Here is a 13,851-nt window from a genome sequence, read left to right on the forward strand (position 1 = left end):
GTTTGAGTACATTATGCATAATTTATTTTGTCATAAATGTGTATGCGAGTCAGTGTTCTGACTGACTCACACATATACAGCATCAAATAATTACAACCACAACTCCATGCTTGTTGAGCGTGTTGGCTCTGTTTACAGGATCATTCCAGACACTCAGGATTCTGGAAGTGTTTGGCCTAATCCTAATCCTGACATCGGCCAGATTGGACATGCAGCCACAGTGACAGTTAACTTTGTGTGTAAGTACTTGCGGTATAGTTTGAGGACCAAAATGTACCCAAAAGTGTGATAAATCTGCAGAAAACCTGCCTGCATCCGGTTGATGTCCTCATTTGGAAAATTAAAATAAATAAATAAATAAATAAATAGAAAAAAAGGAGAAAAAAAAGTGTATATATTTTAAGAATCAATTTGTTCACATGATTAATTGCATCAAGTATGAGCTAACAATGAGGACCACATTTAAAGCAATATTATGAACTAACAATGAGCACATTGTCATGAGACAAACAATGAGCTAATTTTTACAGCATTTATTAATCTAGGTTCATGTATAAATATAATATTGTTCATTATTTATTCATATTTTTTCATAATACATTAATGTTCATTTATACATACTTGAAATGCTGAACATGTATATCTAAATAAAAAAAAACAATTAATGAATTGTACTTAATTGCAAAGTGATTCCATTTTTTTGTTAAAAAAGTTTTCGGTAATACTTTACAGTAAGGTTTCATTTGTTAAGATTAGTTAACTACATTAGTTAACGTGAACTAACAACAGTTCAACAGGATTGAATAATCATTATAGTCATTTATAGTTATTGACTAATACAACATTTTAAAATTTGTAAATCTATTAACTTTAGCCAACTATGTTCACTGTAACCAAACATGAACATAAAACATTTAAAAATAATAATTGTATATCAATGAATGCTATAAATATATATTGCTCATTGATAGTGCATGATAGTTAATCCATTATCCATGTTAACAGATCAGAAAATAGCACCAGAAAGTTTTCTTTTACAGTTATGGTTAGTCTATAGTAGATCAAATTAGCTTTACATACAATCAATATAAGTCAATGATGTGTTCCCATTTAGATTGCTAAAGAAATAAGTGTATGTGGGTGGGGTTTTAGGTACACTGTTGGGAAGTTGCTGTCAAGTAAAAAAAAATGTTTTTTTATAAATAAATAAATAACCTAAATTACTGTGATCAACATGTACGTTTTCACGTTTGTCTATTTCTGGGTGTTCTTGCATAATACATTTTCACCCTTTGATTATTACTGTTGTCTGTTGTTACTGTAGTCATTCTGCACGTGATTTTTTATTTAATAATAAAACCCATTATAGTCATTTATAAACAATGTTTGAGTTAAATAACCCAATTTGGGTTTGTTTTTAACCCAGAATTTAAGACCCAAATTCTTTGTGAAAATGCAAAAATGACACTGCAGAAAAATGTAAGAATTTGAAATAAGGGTAAATGTAATTTCCCCACCATGATAGAAAACAAACGCGTTTTTGCATATTGGATGACTTCTGTCTCGATACCCAGGCCATGCAAATCTCCACCTCGGATCCAAGGGTACTCTAAAGCGCCTGGAGGCTGCTGCACAGACACATTCATTAACATACATCACACACTTCATAGCACAAATCTGAGTGCTCAGAGTCTCCTATCACTGGATACACAGCAAACCTCCATCAGAGCAGCCCCACGCTCCTCTGCTGCCTCTGTACGTTCAGTAGATCACAGTTATTACCTCATTAAGCGCCTTACAAACAGTCCTCTTCAAAACTCCTCAGGGTTGTGTAATCATACCACTTGATGCGAGGTGTCAGTGGGACAACTGGGGCAATCTTGCACAATGGTGTAACAATATAACCATCACTGTACTGCTGTCACACTGCAGGAGTTATTTCCCATAAAACCACAGGGAACCACCTTCTCTTTTTTTTGCATATCCTGCAACAGAATCGATTATGTACCCAGTGGGGTTGCCGCAAGTGCACAAGTTAAACCTCCTTGCCCCATAATATATGAAGTATGAACCACTAGTGGAAATTCCAGCACCAGATGCAAAATGCTTTCAAACAGGTTTCTTAAGCATTCTCTCCATGTATGATGTTCAGACAAACAAACAAGTAGGCAGAGTTTAAAATAGTTTGAGAGGGTTTTAGCAGCTGCGCTCTCAAAGTACTTCATTCATCTAATTTAAAGCGCCACTGCTATAGCCATCAAGGTACAAAAGTTTGCAACAAATCCAAAGCCTTAAAATATTTAATTCAAACAGCCTGCTGTGAGAAGTCTTCCTGTTATACACACAGTCTTAAGGTCCTTGTTGTGTGTGAGGGCTGTGATAGGTTAATGCAATAAACTAATAAAGATTTGTCAGTTACACTAGTGAAGGTTAGGCATTCTTGATTTCAGTCTGAGTTTAGTCTGTGTACACATACATACACATTTGGATCACTGAAAAGCACTAACAGCATCTAAAATGTAAAAATAAAAATATTTAAACAGTTAAACTGTTTTTAACATAATAAGAAAATGTATCTTAATCACCAAATGAGCATATTGAAATGATTTTGATAAATGTAGATGAGCAGAAAAGAGACTTTCAAAAACATGAAAAACATAAGCCTGACTTCTTCATACTCATATTCTAGGCAGAATGCGAGTATGATACTGCTCCATAGGGCTTTGATTATGAGGCGTGTCTTAACCGAATCAGGAAAAAAAAAACTCTGCACTCAATTGGATAAACCTACAACCAATCAGAGCAATGCATGTTGAGCGACGCATAGTTGTCATAGTTCAACTGCACGCCCGCTGGAAGAAATAGTAAATTAATGAGTGTAAACGATCTTTGCCGTTGTTGTAAAAATAATTTACAAGCAATTAAATTAAATTATTACAAATAATTAAAAAAAGTATTTACAAGCACGAATAGCTTTTTTGAGAGAAATAAAAAAGATGCATGTATATACGAACAAGTTCTCCATTTAGGATTAGTTCTCGACAATAAAGCAAATAAATCTTCTCGCATTTGTCGGCCCTGTCTCAACTTTATAACACGGTTGCAACGCGACTTGACTGATTTAAAAAAAATTTAAAGATGACGAAAGAAACCAGGCTGAAGAAGCGTGTTCATCTGAGGCTTCAGAGAAAAGAGATCGTGAGCCCATCCCTTCCATTGGTTTTCATTGCGTCCCATCTTCTTAGCGACCATCGGAGCCAGCTGATAAATTAAACTTTTGCCGAATCCCGTAGGAAGGACGGCAAACACATCTTTACGATCGACAAATGCTTTGATTGCGGTTCACTGTTCGTCTTTTAAAATTAATGCGCTGTCGATTTATTTTATAACAGACGCGATAGCGGAATCTAAACATCTCAATTCTCCAGCTGCAGTCATCTTTGTTGAAAACTAGAGTGCGGATCGGGCCGACTTTTTCAGTCCGAGCCCGGCCCGCGTCCGACAGAGCAGTAACCGAACCCGACCCGAGCCCGACAGGCACAAAGATATTTATGTTCGAGCCCGACCCGAGCCCGACAGTTAAAATCCCATTTTTTTCTCATACTAATGACAATTGTACGTTTGTTTGTGTGGAAAGCCCGCTTTTATTAAGCAACTGTAGGAAGGCAATCGGAAATGTCAACAGGACAAGCGCATCAGCGCGCGGAGCAACAAGCGCTCTTAACACCTGGCGCGCGCACATTATGCACGCGTTTCGTTGTCACGGCTACATAAACAAATGTCCGCACACAGGAAGACGGATGTTATGGTAATATTTTACATGTATTTTAATCACAAAAACGAACGTTTGCATCAAGTGAAAGCACCGAGCCCGACCCGAACCCGAACATCATTTCTAAATATCTGTCCGAACCCGGCCCGGCCCGTCGGACTCGGGTCGGGTATCCATCCTCTATTGAAAACCAATTCAACCCAACTGCTCTTTGATGACGTGGGTGATTACGTAACCGCAAATCACCTGTCCATCATCGATTAAAGCCCGGCCTGGCAATTTGATTGGCTCGGCCTTCTGGGAGCCGAGCATAATTACTCCTCAATGGATCGAGTCCAGACCGAACTTACCGACCAAAAAATGTTGTGGGTGGGGTTCGGGCTGGCACCCAGGCTAGAAAAACATGTCAGTGCGGCTTAAATCATTATTGTCTGTAGCCTCTTCCAAACTCTTTGCTTACTAATTACCCTACATTCAATCATCTTGTGTTCATGCTTGGCCTTATGTCACTGCAGGGCTCTGCAAATATCTGTTGTCCCAGTCCCACTGCACATCTTTAGCTTCGGTCCATCTTCAAATGCAAGGAGAGGATTAGGATGGGCTCTCAGAAATGCAAAAAGGCTTTTCTACAATCCTGAACTCAGCAGTACTGCAAAGCTACACCCTGATCTAGAGACCAGCCTCACATTCACAAGACATTAACCTTAGGACTAATTCAATTATGTATTCATGTGGTTCCTCCACAGATTGCACTATACAAGACTGATGGAAAAACATTTTGAGAGAGATAAACCAGGTTCTCTTGGTCTGTATTCTGCTGATTTACAGACGACCTACACTAAAGGCCTGTTTACACCAAGAATGATAAACAATAACAATAAAGATATCGTTTTAAAAATCATTCTAGTATAAAAATTGTAAAAGTATAGCAGAGTCCACACCACAACAGAGAAACAATATAGTTGAAATCACTTTCAAAACTACTTTTTTTCCAGCTAATGAACGATAAATGCATTGACAACCAATCAGAAGCCACCAAGAGCTCGAGCATTTAAAGTGGATTACAACATAACTGCAGCAAGTGCTTATATTAAACAGAACGATATCACATGTTGTGGACACTAATATAGTTATTGCTATAGCTAGTTATTGAACGGGCCTTGAATCCATTATGCCATCATGTTTAATGACCCTCTAGGAACAAAGTTCTGCTCCAAACAAAAGTAAGTCAGTCTAGATGGAGGTCTAAGCAACATGAGGATAAGCCAGTATTAGCAAAAACTGAAATGCAATTCCTTAAATAGAAACAAACATCATGAATATCAATCCAGGTTTTGTTTAAATTTCTTCGTTAAGGTTCGCAACTTTCCCAGTTTTTATTTTACAACTATTCAGTAGTCTCAGCCTCAGGTGTCAAATCCACGGACAGTAGGCTGACGTCAGATGCATAAGGCACATAAAATGGGAAACACTTCAAGAGTTCCGGGGGAAACGTGTGTTGCGTTCTTCAACAGCCCACCTGGAAACAAAGCCGCTGTGATACCAAAACTAGCCTGGTTGTACCAGACTCTCGTACATTTCATTTGTACATAGAGTCTGGCCTCTCTCCATTGACAAGCGTTAACTTCCTTGAAGGCGGGTCCTCTGTTGAAGTTTAAAAATATTGGATCTGCCCAGAGACACTCTGGATCTGCCATAACCAATCGCTAACGTTTGGTCGTGACGTATGACGACTCAAACTAGCGCACGACCTCAACGTCATCGCTCTCAGCCACTCCCTCTGTTCGCTGATTGGACCGGTTAAATCCCAGACGTAGTTCTGAAGGAAAATGAAAAATGAGCGGAAACACGTAGAAGGCCGGAGCCAGGCTATACCAAAACACCTAATGGAAGAAGAAAGGCGTCATGCTGGCTACGTGACACTAACTATTCAACATCAGCAACATCCCGAGTAAGAGACAATATAAACCATAAAGTGTTAAAACTCTTCAAAGCATGTGGGCAATGTCCATTTCAAATTTTACACCTCCGCTTGAATGAATGAACAAAAGAACTGCAGACATATTCAACTCTATCTAAAGCTAAAGAGAGACAAGTACGGGTGGCCTTGTGGGCCAGAAGAGAAAAAAATCTGAGTTTTTCCTACGCAGATGAACCCTAGATCCCACACTGTCCAGCGGAGGAGAGGAGGGTGGAAAAAAAAAAGCTTCCCTGCTGGGGTGGAGGCAGAGATCGTCATTATATCACCTTTGTCCACGCCACTAAAAACAGCTGCGATGGGGGACTAAAACACACAAACTCCCAGCATCACACTGCGTGTGTGTGGGATGATATTCTCTCAGCCATAACCTACTGAGTGCATCCCGCAAACTATTACGTAACATAAACCACCAAGAAGAGAGTGGAGGCAGTCAGAGAGAGAGAGAGAGAGAGAGAGAGAGAAAGAGAGAGAGAGAGAGAGAAAGAGAGAGAGATTCAGATGTTGTGTGCATTTGAAGTAGAGGAAGTGGGTGGAGGGCGTTGGATGCACATGTACACTTCACCATGACTTAAAATAGAAAGAACTCACACGAAATATTTACAGCCAGAGTGCCAAAAAACAACAACAACGACATTGTTGGAGGAAAGACTTCCTGTGATGAAGCACAGCATAATGACTCTCAGCGTGTACAATATAATTGGCTCTTGTGAGGGAGGATGTTCCCTCAAGATCTTGTTCTCTCTGCGACTCTCTCTTTCTTGATGATACAATGACAAGTTTATCACTTTCTGAATCTGCAATTGAATGAAGACATCTAAATCTGAACAGCCACACTAATAAAGGTACAACAGTGTTTCTTCTAATACACTTTGCTGTAACACTCAAATGGGTAATACAAGTTATACGAATTTTGCTTGCAACATTTCCCGATCCTTTTTCAACCTGTCCTCCCCATAATTTAACAAATGGGTTGTAATTCAAGAAAACTTTTAAATTACTATTTAAATATTAATTATTAAACCAATTATTATACACTATTTAACCAGAGCGAATGAGGCGAGTGAGTGAGAAGAGGCAGGTGTGTGTCACTTCGCAGTCGGAGAGAAGAGAGCGACGCACCTGACATTATTCCATGTGCCGCTGGCAACAAAACGGAAAGACGCGGGACTGACCGGATGGCTACCGGTCAGGGCCATTCATGAGGAAAATCGTCCGATTCCGGTCCCTGTCCGGTCGATCGGTATATCTCTAGCCTCAATCCTCATCAGTGTTGAGTGTTCAATCCAATATAGACTTCTATTTTATCTCGTTGCAAAATAACTATAAACAAATAAAACTGGGCCAACTTTAAGTCTTTGCATCAGCCAGCAAAAAACAGAGCAAACAGAAAAAAAATGTTGTCTGCAGTCCAGAGATGTCTGTTTTTTCCATCTAATGTTCCCAATTGTATTTCACTATTTTTTTCTAGACGTAGGGGTTCACCCTATGAGTCCTGAGCTATGCTTCCCAGGGTGCCACAGATGAGCCAGATCTCTGTCAACAGAATAATTACACCGCTAAATTACTGCAAACCAGGATTGTGCTCCTTTAACCGCAAAACACAGTGCTTCCTAAACGAGTCTGACTGTTTTCTTGAGCAGTTGCAGTCTCTATGCTTATCGTGCAACTGGGGTCAGCAGTGAAAATGACTAGGTGTAATAGCAATAACAGCTATTTTCAGTGTACAGTAAAGACTAAAGGCCTTAAGAAAAACAGAAAAGCAAATACACCTATATATATATATACATACATATAGTTTTAATAATCATTATTATTATTTATAACAAGCTTGTCCTTGTCCATGGGAATCACTACATTATGTACTACACTGTACAGTCGATGCCTATTTCTATATAAAAAACTTGAGCTAGCCACAGAAAATACTTCTCTTTCATAAGGTATGAATGATGATTCACAAAGTTCAACTCAAGAAAAAAAGCTTAAAATAATTCCTGTGGGTGACTGAGGAATTGAAAGCAAAAATCTGAGTAAGCAAGCAACTTACTCAAGGACTGGATTCTTTTACATCATCAAAGCACTGATTGCATCGAAACTGTTCAAATGCTTTCTGTGAATCAGGAGTTCACTCTTAATATCGACAGTCTACTGCAGAGTGGATACAAACTCTGCCTCTGTTACTGAACAAAATAATATTCTAAAACAAAATTAAAAACAGAAATTACTTAAAATTACAAAAAAATAACAATATCCAATGAGACTGGACTCAAATCGGCTCTTTAGCTAAACGACAGGATGGTATTGTTTATATTAACGAAGTACTATAATAATTATGTGTTTTTTAGTCATGTACCATGGTAGTCCTTCTTTGAAGTACACTACTGTTCAAATGTTAGAATTTGATAATAGTTTTTGAAAAAAATACTTACCAAGGCTGCATTTATTTGATCGAAAATGAAGCCAAAACAATATGATTGTGAAATATTATTACAGTATTTTTACAAAAATATATATATATGTGTGTGTGTGTGTGGTGTAAATGTAATTTATTCCTGTGATCATTGAAATTTTCAGCATTATTACTCCAGTCTATGATCCTTCAGAAATCATTCTAATACGCTGATTTAGTGTTCAAGAAAAATATATTTCTTAATATTATTATCAATATTGGAACCATGTGCTTAATATTTTTTTTTTGTGAAAACCATAATACACTTTTTTCTTTTTTTCTCTTTGATGAAAATAATGTTTAAAGAACAACATTTACACCATTACTGAAAAGTAATAATTTCATTATTGAATAAAATAACTAATCACTGCACCATGGAACCTCTATAGAAGTCTGGAGAAATTAAGATGCCTAATATTAATCAGCTGTCTTCTGGGGTTTTATAAAAGACCATGAACCCCCTGACCATTTAAAAATCAGCATTAAGGTGCTTGCCATTCAGGTGTAGTAGAGCCGCATTTGGAATTCACCGCACAGAGCCAAGCTGCCCACATTACCATCACAATGGCACTTCCAGCATTGATTCAACAAAGCACGCAAATACAAACATTAATATTTCAGTTCACAGGATGGTGAATTGCATCTGCAACACTGATTGTGAATGAGAGAGGTAGCTGTCTACACATTAGGTACAAGCCCTCCTTCACTGTCAAGCCAACATAGAACATTAAACTGAACAGAGATGCAAAGATCAAATCACTCATACTGTATATTTAGAAGCGTGTAAACAGATCAGCTTGGCTCTAGTGAGATAAACCCCATTAGTTCAAGTTCTGCTAGCAGACTGGCACTCTCAACCCTTCGATGCCACTCAAAAGGCTTCCCATCCGGATACCTGCACCACTGAAGGCGGGAAATCCGATAAAGCCTAGGACTGTTTGTTGATGGACTGACCATCAATAATGTATTCCACCAGCAACGTGTCTGGCTCCAGTGGTGGTGAGGAGCTAAAAGCCCTGTTGCCCATCGAGAGGCTTGTTATCTGTGGATGCAAGTTTCCGACAAGTTTACGCCTTGATGGCTCAACAGAGCGGCAACAAGGGATTAAGCCTGATACAATGCAGCACTGAAGCGACACTGTAACACAACACTTAAACCAATGAGCATTCTGTTCCAAAAAGAGATGGAAAAAGTCCCTTTTAAAAGAAACAGCAAAGCAATACGACACAAATAACACCCTCGGATTCTCAACAGCCGACACGTAAAAAAAAAAAAAAAAGCTTCTTCCCTTTAACACTCATTCCCATCTTCTCTCACTCTCCTTACCTTAGTTGTGACAATACACAGACAATCCATTCTGAGCCAAACAGCTCAAGCCAGTTTCCCCTTCATCAGCACCACATTAACAAATAGAGAGAGATGAGAGAGAGAGAGAGATTGAAAGAGAGAGGAAGGAAGGAAAGGCACGGCTGGAGCTAACGCTGACAGAGGCGCGAGTCCTCTCTGTGTGCAGGCATGGTCTTGCCGTAGTCCTACAGCCCGGCGCTTGTTAGCGCTATCCACTGCTCAGCAGCATGGCTGGGGCTCAGACTGCTGAGATCACAGAGCATCCCTCCTCCTCTGGAGCTCGCCGCACAAGCGCACACCCATGCGCGCGACAACAGACACAGACGCTGAACATTTACCACTCTAGCCTGGAGAATCTGCACTACGATTGGGAAAATTGCTGTTACAGTCACTGTTTGTGGTCTGAGAGTTAATTTTTTTTCTCCTTTGGTTATCTGAAGCAGAACTAAGCCGTTTTTAAGCCAGTTGTGGAGAGGAATGAAGTGTAAGAATAAATTCGGGGCAGTTTGGAGGGTTTAAGAGAGGGGATTGAGTAAGCAGTGCACGCTGATCTTGACAACATCAATCTGTCTTGGAAAACCACTGGTGAGCTCAAATAACCGGACTTTTAAGTGCACAGGGCTAATAAATTATTGTGAGATACAAGACAAAGAGACAACAGTCACAGAGAGGAATCTGCAGCAATGCTTCAGCAGAGATTTGCACATCAGGCCAGATGCATCACACAACATCTGCACTTTATATCAAGACCTTCCCCAGTAATTTAAACGAATAAACAGACAGGAGGGGAGAGCTGCCTACTGCAGTTATAAAATAACAACATAAAATGTTTGTCGTTAACAAATAAATAAAAGAGAAGTCATCTTGAGAAAGAGGTGTAACCATAGCAGGGTCTTGCACAACTATCGGTATAGAGGAATTTTTTTGCATCAAAATTGCTCAACTAAGGGGTTAATGAGAGATTTGGAATAATATGTACTTCACTGTGAATCAAAATGTATAAAATGACTTAAAAGTCCCCATGCAGTCAATAATTTGATCCCTTAAAACTCATCTTTGATAATCAAAATGACATTTAAACATATCAAATATTAAAACCATTGAACTATTGTTTATATGTAAGTTTAAAGCTGGGCTTCAGGTTTATAAAATGCTTTTCATAACAAATCTGGTGAAATGAGTGGTACATGTTGTGTTCCCAAATGTGTGCTAAAGCGACCCAAACTCAGAGCAGGTGCAATGATGGAGTTCATGTGGGGCAGAATATACTGCGTAGACACTGAAAACTCCAATGAGATGCGCCGGCGCATGTGTAAATAAACAGTGCATGCATTCTTCTCTGGAATATATTTATTTAATTAAATCGGAGCCTTTGAAATGTGATGATCTTACTTAGCTGCTACATCGAAAATGATCTCCAAAATCGTAAATAAATCATTTAGAATATGTTGGGACTCCCTTAAAAACAAGATGGTACATCAAGGTGTTTATCTTAATCAAATAAATTCTAATTTAACCGTTGTTGTATGAAAAATGGCCATGTAAAAAAAAAAGAAAGATATTGTGTTCAATGGAAAAAACTTAGCAACATACAGCATATCTGTACAAATGCATAAAGTTAATCTACGAAGCATCTTCAAGCACTTGAAATTCCACATGGCTTTCCAGCTGATGACCACCGGATTGCCTGGCAAGGAGCGGCAGTTCTTGAATGACCAAGAACAATATGCTGACCAGCTGACTGCACCCCTTCCCCCATCTCTCTGTATTAGTACCCAGGCCTACTATCTATCTTATCATTCTCTTCTTCTGTCAGTCTTACCTGCTGTACGTACACTGTCCGCTCCTCCAGTTCCAGCTCCTCGCAAAACTGCAACCTTATCACGGCTTTCATTCTGCATCTGACATCTCAATGGCTGCTGCACACACTATGTCTACGACTCACTTCTCAAATACACACACACACACACTAAGCCCTTCAGCAGATGGGCCTCAAAGCCGCTTTGAGCGATCATATTATAGACTGAGTACTTTAACTTCCTCTCCACAACACTTTCCCACAGACAAAGGGGAATAATTAAGAAACGAGGTCGGCAGGACATTGAGACAGAAGCTCAAACATGAACTTGGCGAGCAAGTTTCTGTTACAGTGCCACGTTTTGTTTTGTGGTCTCCTTACATGAACTGTCGAAGCACTGTCCACTTTGCTAACAATGCTAACCGTGTTTCCAGAAGAGAGGCCCCTCATATTAACAAAGTTTTAAAAAGTAAGTTACTAATGGGCTAGTATAGGACTCTAAAACATTAGAAACAATGATGTTAGTTTGTTGCTGTAAGACAAACCGGTTCAGGTATGGGACAAAAAAAGCTAGAACTTAATGAAAAAAAGTAAAAATAGCCTGGAGCAGCTGTAGACTCAACTTTTCATATTCAAATTAATTATGTCTCACTGATATAACTGAACTACCTAGCACAAATCAATTTGATTAAAAGTGATAGTAAAAACATTTGTTACAAAGATTTCTCTTTCAAATAAATTTGAAACATAGAAGCCTTAAAAATATGTATCAAAAATACAGTTATTATACTAATCAGTTTTCAACATTGGTAACAAAATGTTTATTGAATCAGTATTAGAATTATGAAGGGTCATGTGACACTGAAGACTGGAGTAATGATGCTGAAAATTCAGCTTTGCGTCACAGGAATAAATTACATTTTTAAATATATGAAAATAGAAAGTGGTTATTTTAAATTGAAAATAATATTTCACAATATTACCGTTTTACTGTATTTGTTGATTAAATAAATCCAGGTGAACACAAGACGATTCTTTCAACAACAATTTTTTTTTGGAAAACTGTTATTTTGTCACACGCTTACGGTTAATACAAATCAAATAAAGAGCTGGACCTATTTGCAGCAGTAGTTGACTTATTAGAAATAAACTCAGAAACAAAGCACTCGGGCTACTCAGACTAAACATGAACAGAACAACTGAACAGGCAAATGACCGGTGTGTAATACATACACACACTACTGAGTGCATTTCAATATTTTTACTGGAAAAACAATACTGATTAAGGAATTATTATTTTTTGCGGTGCATATATTAATACAACTTAATTGAGTCTGAAAAGCTAAATTTATGTGGCGTTTATGTATCACCTCAAATTTTTCTCCTAACATTAATTATAATACCGGTACACATACAAATGGACACTTTAGTCATGAATGTGGATAGAATTCTCTGTCTTGTGCTAAATCCCATAAAGTACTGTTTATTTATTTTTTGGGAAATCTGACTAAGAGTTTAAACCTATCATTCCAGCCATGTTTACCCTCAAATCACCAATGCCCCGGTCAAGTGGACAAACCTCCAATCCGCGCTACATGCTATTTTATTGAGGACAATACACACACACACACCTCTCGTGTAAGCAAGATTTAGAATTTATTTTGGCATGAGGCATTGTGTCCGCAACTCCCTCCCTATTTCGGTGTAAGCTCATTTTCTATGGAGGACTCTTTCACAGTCCGACTCAACAACAAAGGTATGTGTATTGTGCACATGTGACTGTATGAGCACCTAAGGCACAGGGCCGTTGTAAACGCTTACAGACGGGACACCTGCGGGCAGTCCTGCTCTCTCATGTGTACAGACGAGACATCTGGTAGACCCTCAAGGGCTCTGTGTGTGTGAATCTATGAGCGAGGTGTTGCAAGTGACCTCAAGATCCTCAGATGTCCCACTTGAGTAACAAAAGGGGGAGTTGCCACAGATTCATTCAGAAAAAGAAAAAGCTCTCATTTCAACCTCCACCCTGATGTCTGGACTTCCACAGTTCTATTCTTTCTCTATTATTCCAGCTACAGTATATTTGGGTTTGTCTTTGTCCCTGCCTATAATTGGCTCTGCCCTCTTTTCAAAAACAAAAGCCACAGATGTATTAAACTCAGAGTCCTTGATTTGGACTTGAGTATATGTGGGTCACTAATAACACATATCAGAACATTCTTTTCCAGCTGATGAACAATACAATTCATTGAGAGCAAATCTGAATTCATTCTGTAAGCATTTAAAGAATTAGATGACAAACCTGCAGCACATGCTTAGAATAAACAGAACAATGAATAAACTGGTGGACGCTAATTTAAATTAACACAAGGTGAGAGCAATAACATGACGTGTCGCCCTATGCAGAATGTGCTTCGAAATGGGATTTAGAATACAAGCCTGTGTTCTTGTACGCACAAGTGTTTCTCACTGCTGTGTAAATTCTGAGAGCATCCAAGCTGGTTGAG

General features: G+C 38.7%; 1 protein-coding gene across 8 annotated transcripts in view; it reads right to left on the reverse strand.

Moving 5' to 3' along the window:
- Positions 1 to 13,851, reverse strand: part of dlg2 (discs, large homolog 2) — a gene marked incomplete at its 5' end in the record, with an annotated part of 218,398 nt that overhangs the window by 177,279 nt on the left and 27,268 nt on the right. The window contains one exon of one of the 8 annotated variants that reach the window (XM_079600655.1): positions 11,369 to 11,443. The exons of 4 other annotated variants lie outside the window; for them this stretch is intronic. In XM_079600655.1, the coding sequence (XP_079456781.1) occupies positions 11,369 to 11,440 (72 nt within the window). Of the gene's footprint in view, positions 1 to 9,525; positions 9,875 to 11,368; positions 11,444 to 13,851 lie in introns of those variants that run through there. 3 more of the 8 variants (XM_079600647.1, XM_079600653.1, XM_079600657.1) reach the window with 3 other exon arrangements.

Source organism: Phoxinus phoxinus, assembly GCF_949152265.1.
Source record: "Phoxinus phoxinus genome assembly, chromosome: 23".
Classification (NCBI taxonomy): Eukaryota; Metazoa; Chordata; class Actinopteri; order Cypriniformes; family Leuciscidae; genus Phoxinus; species Phoxinus phoxinus.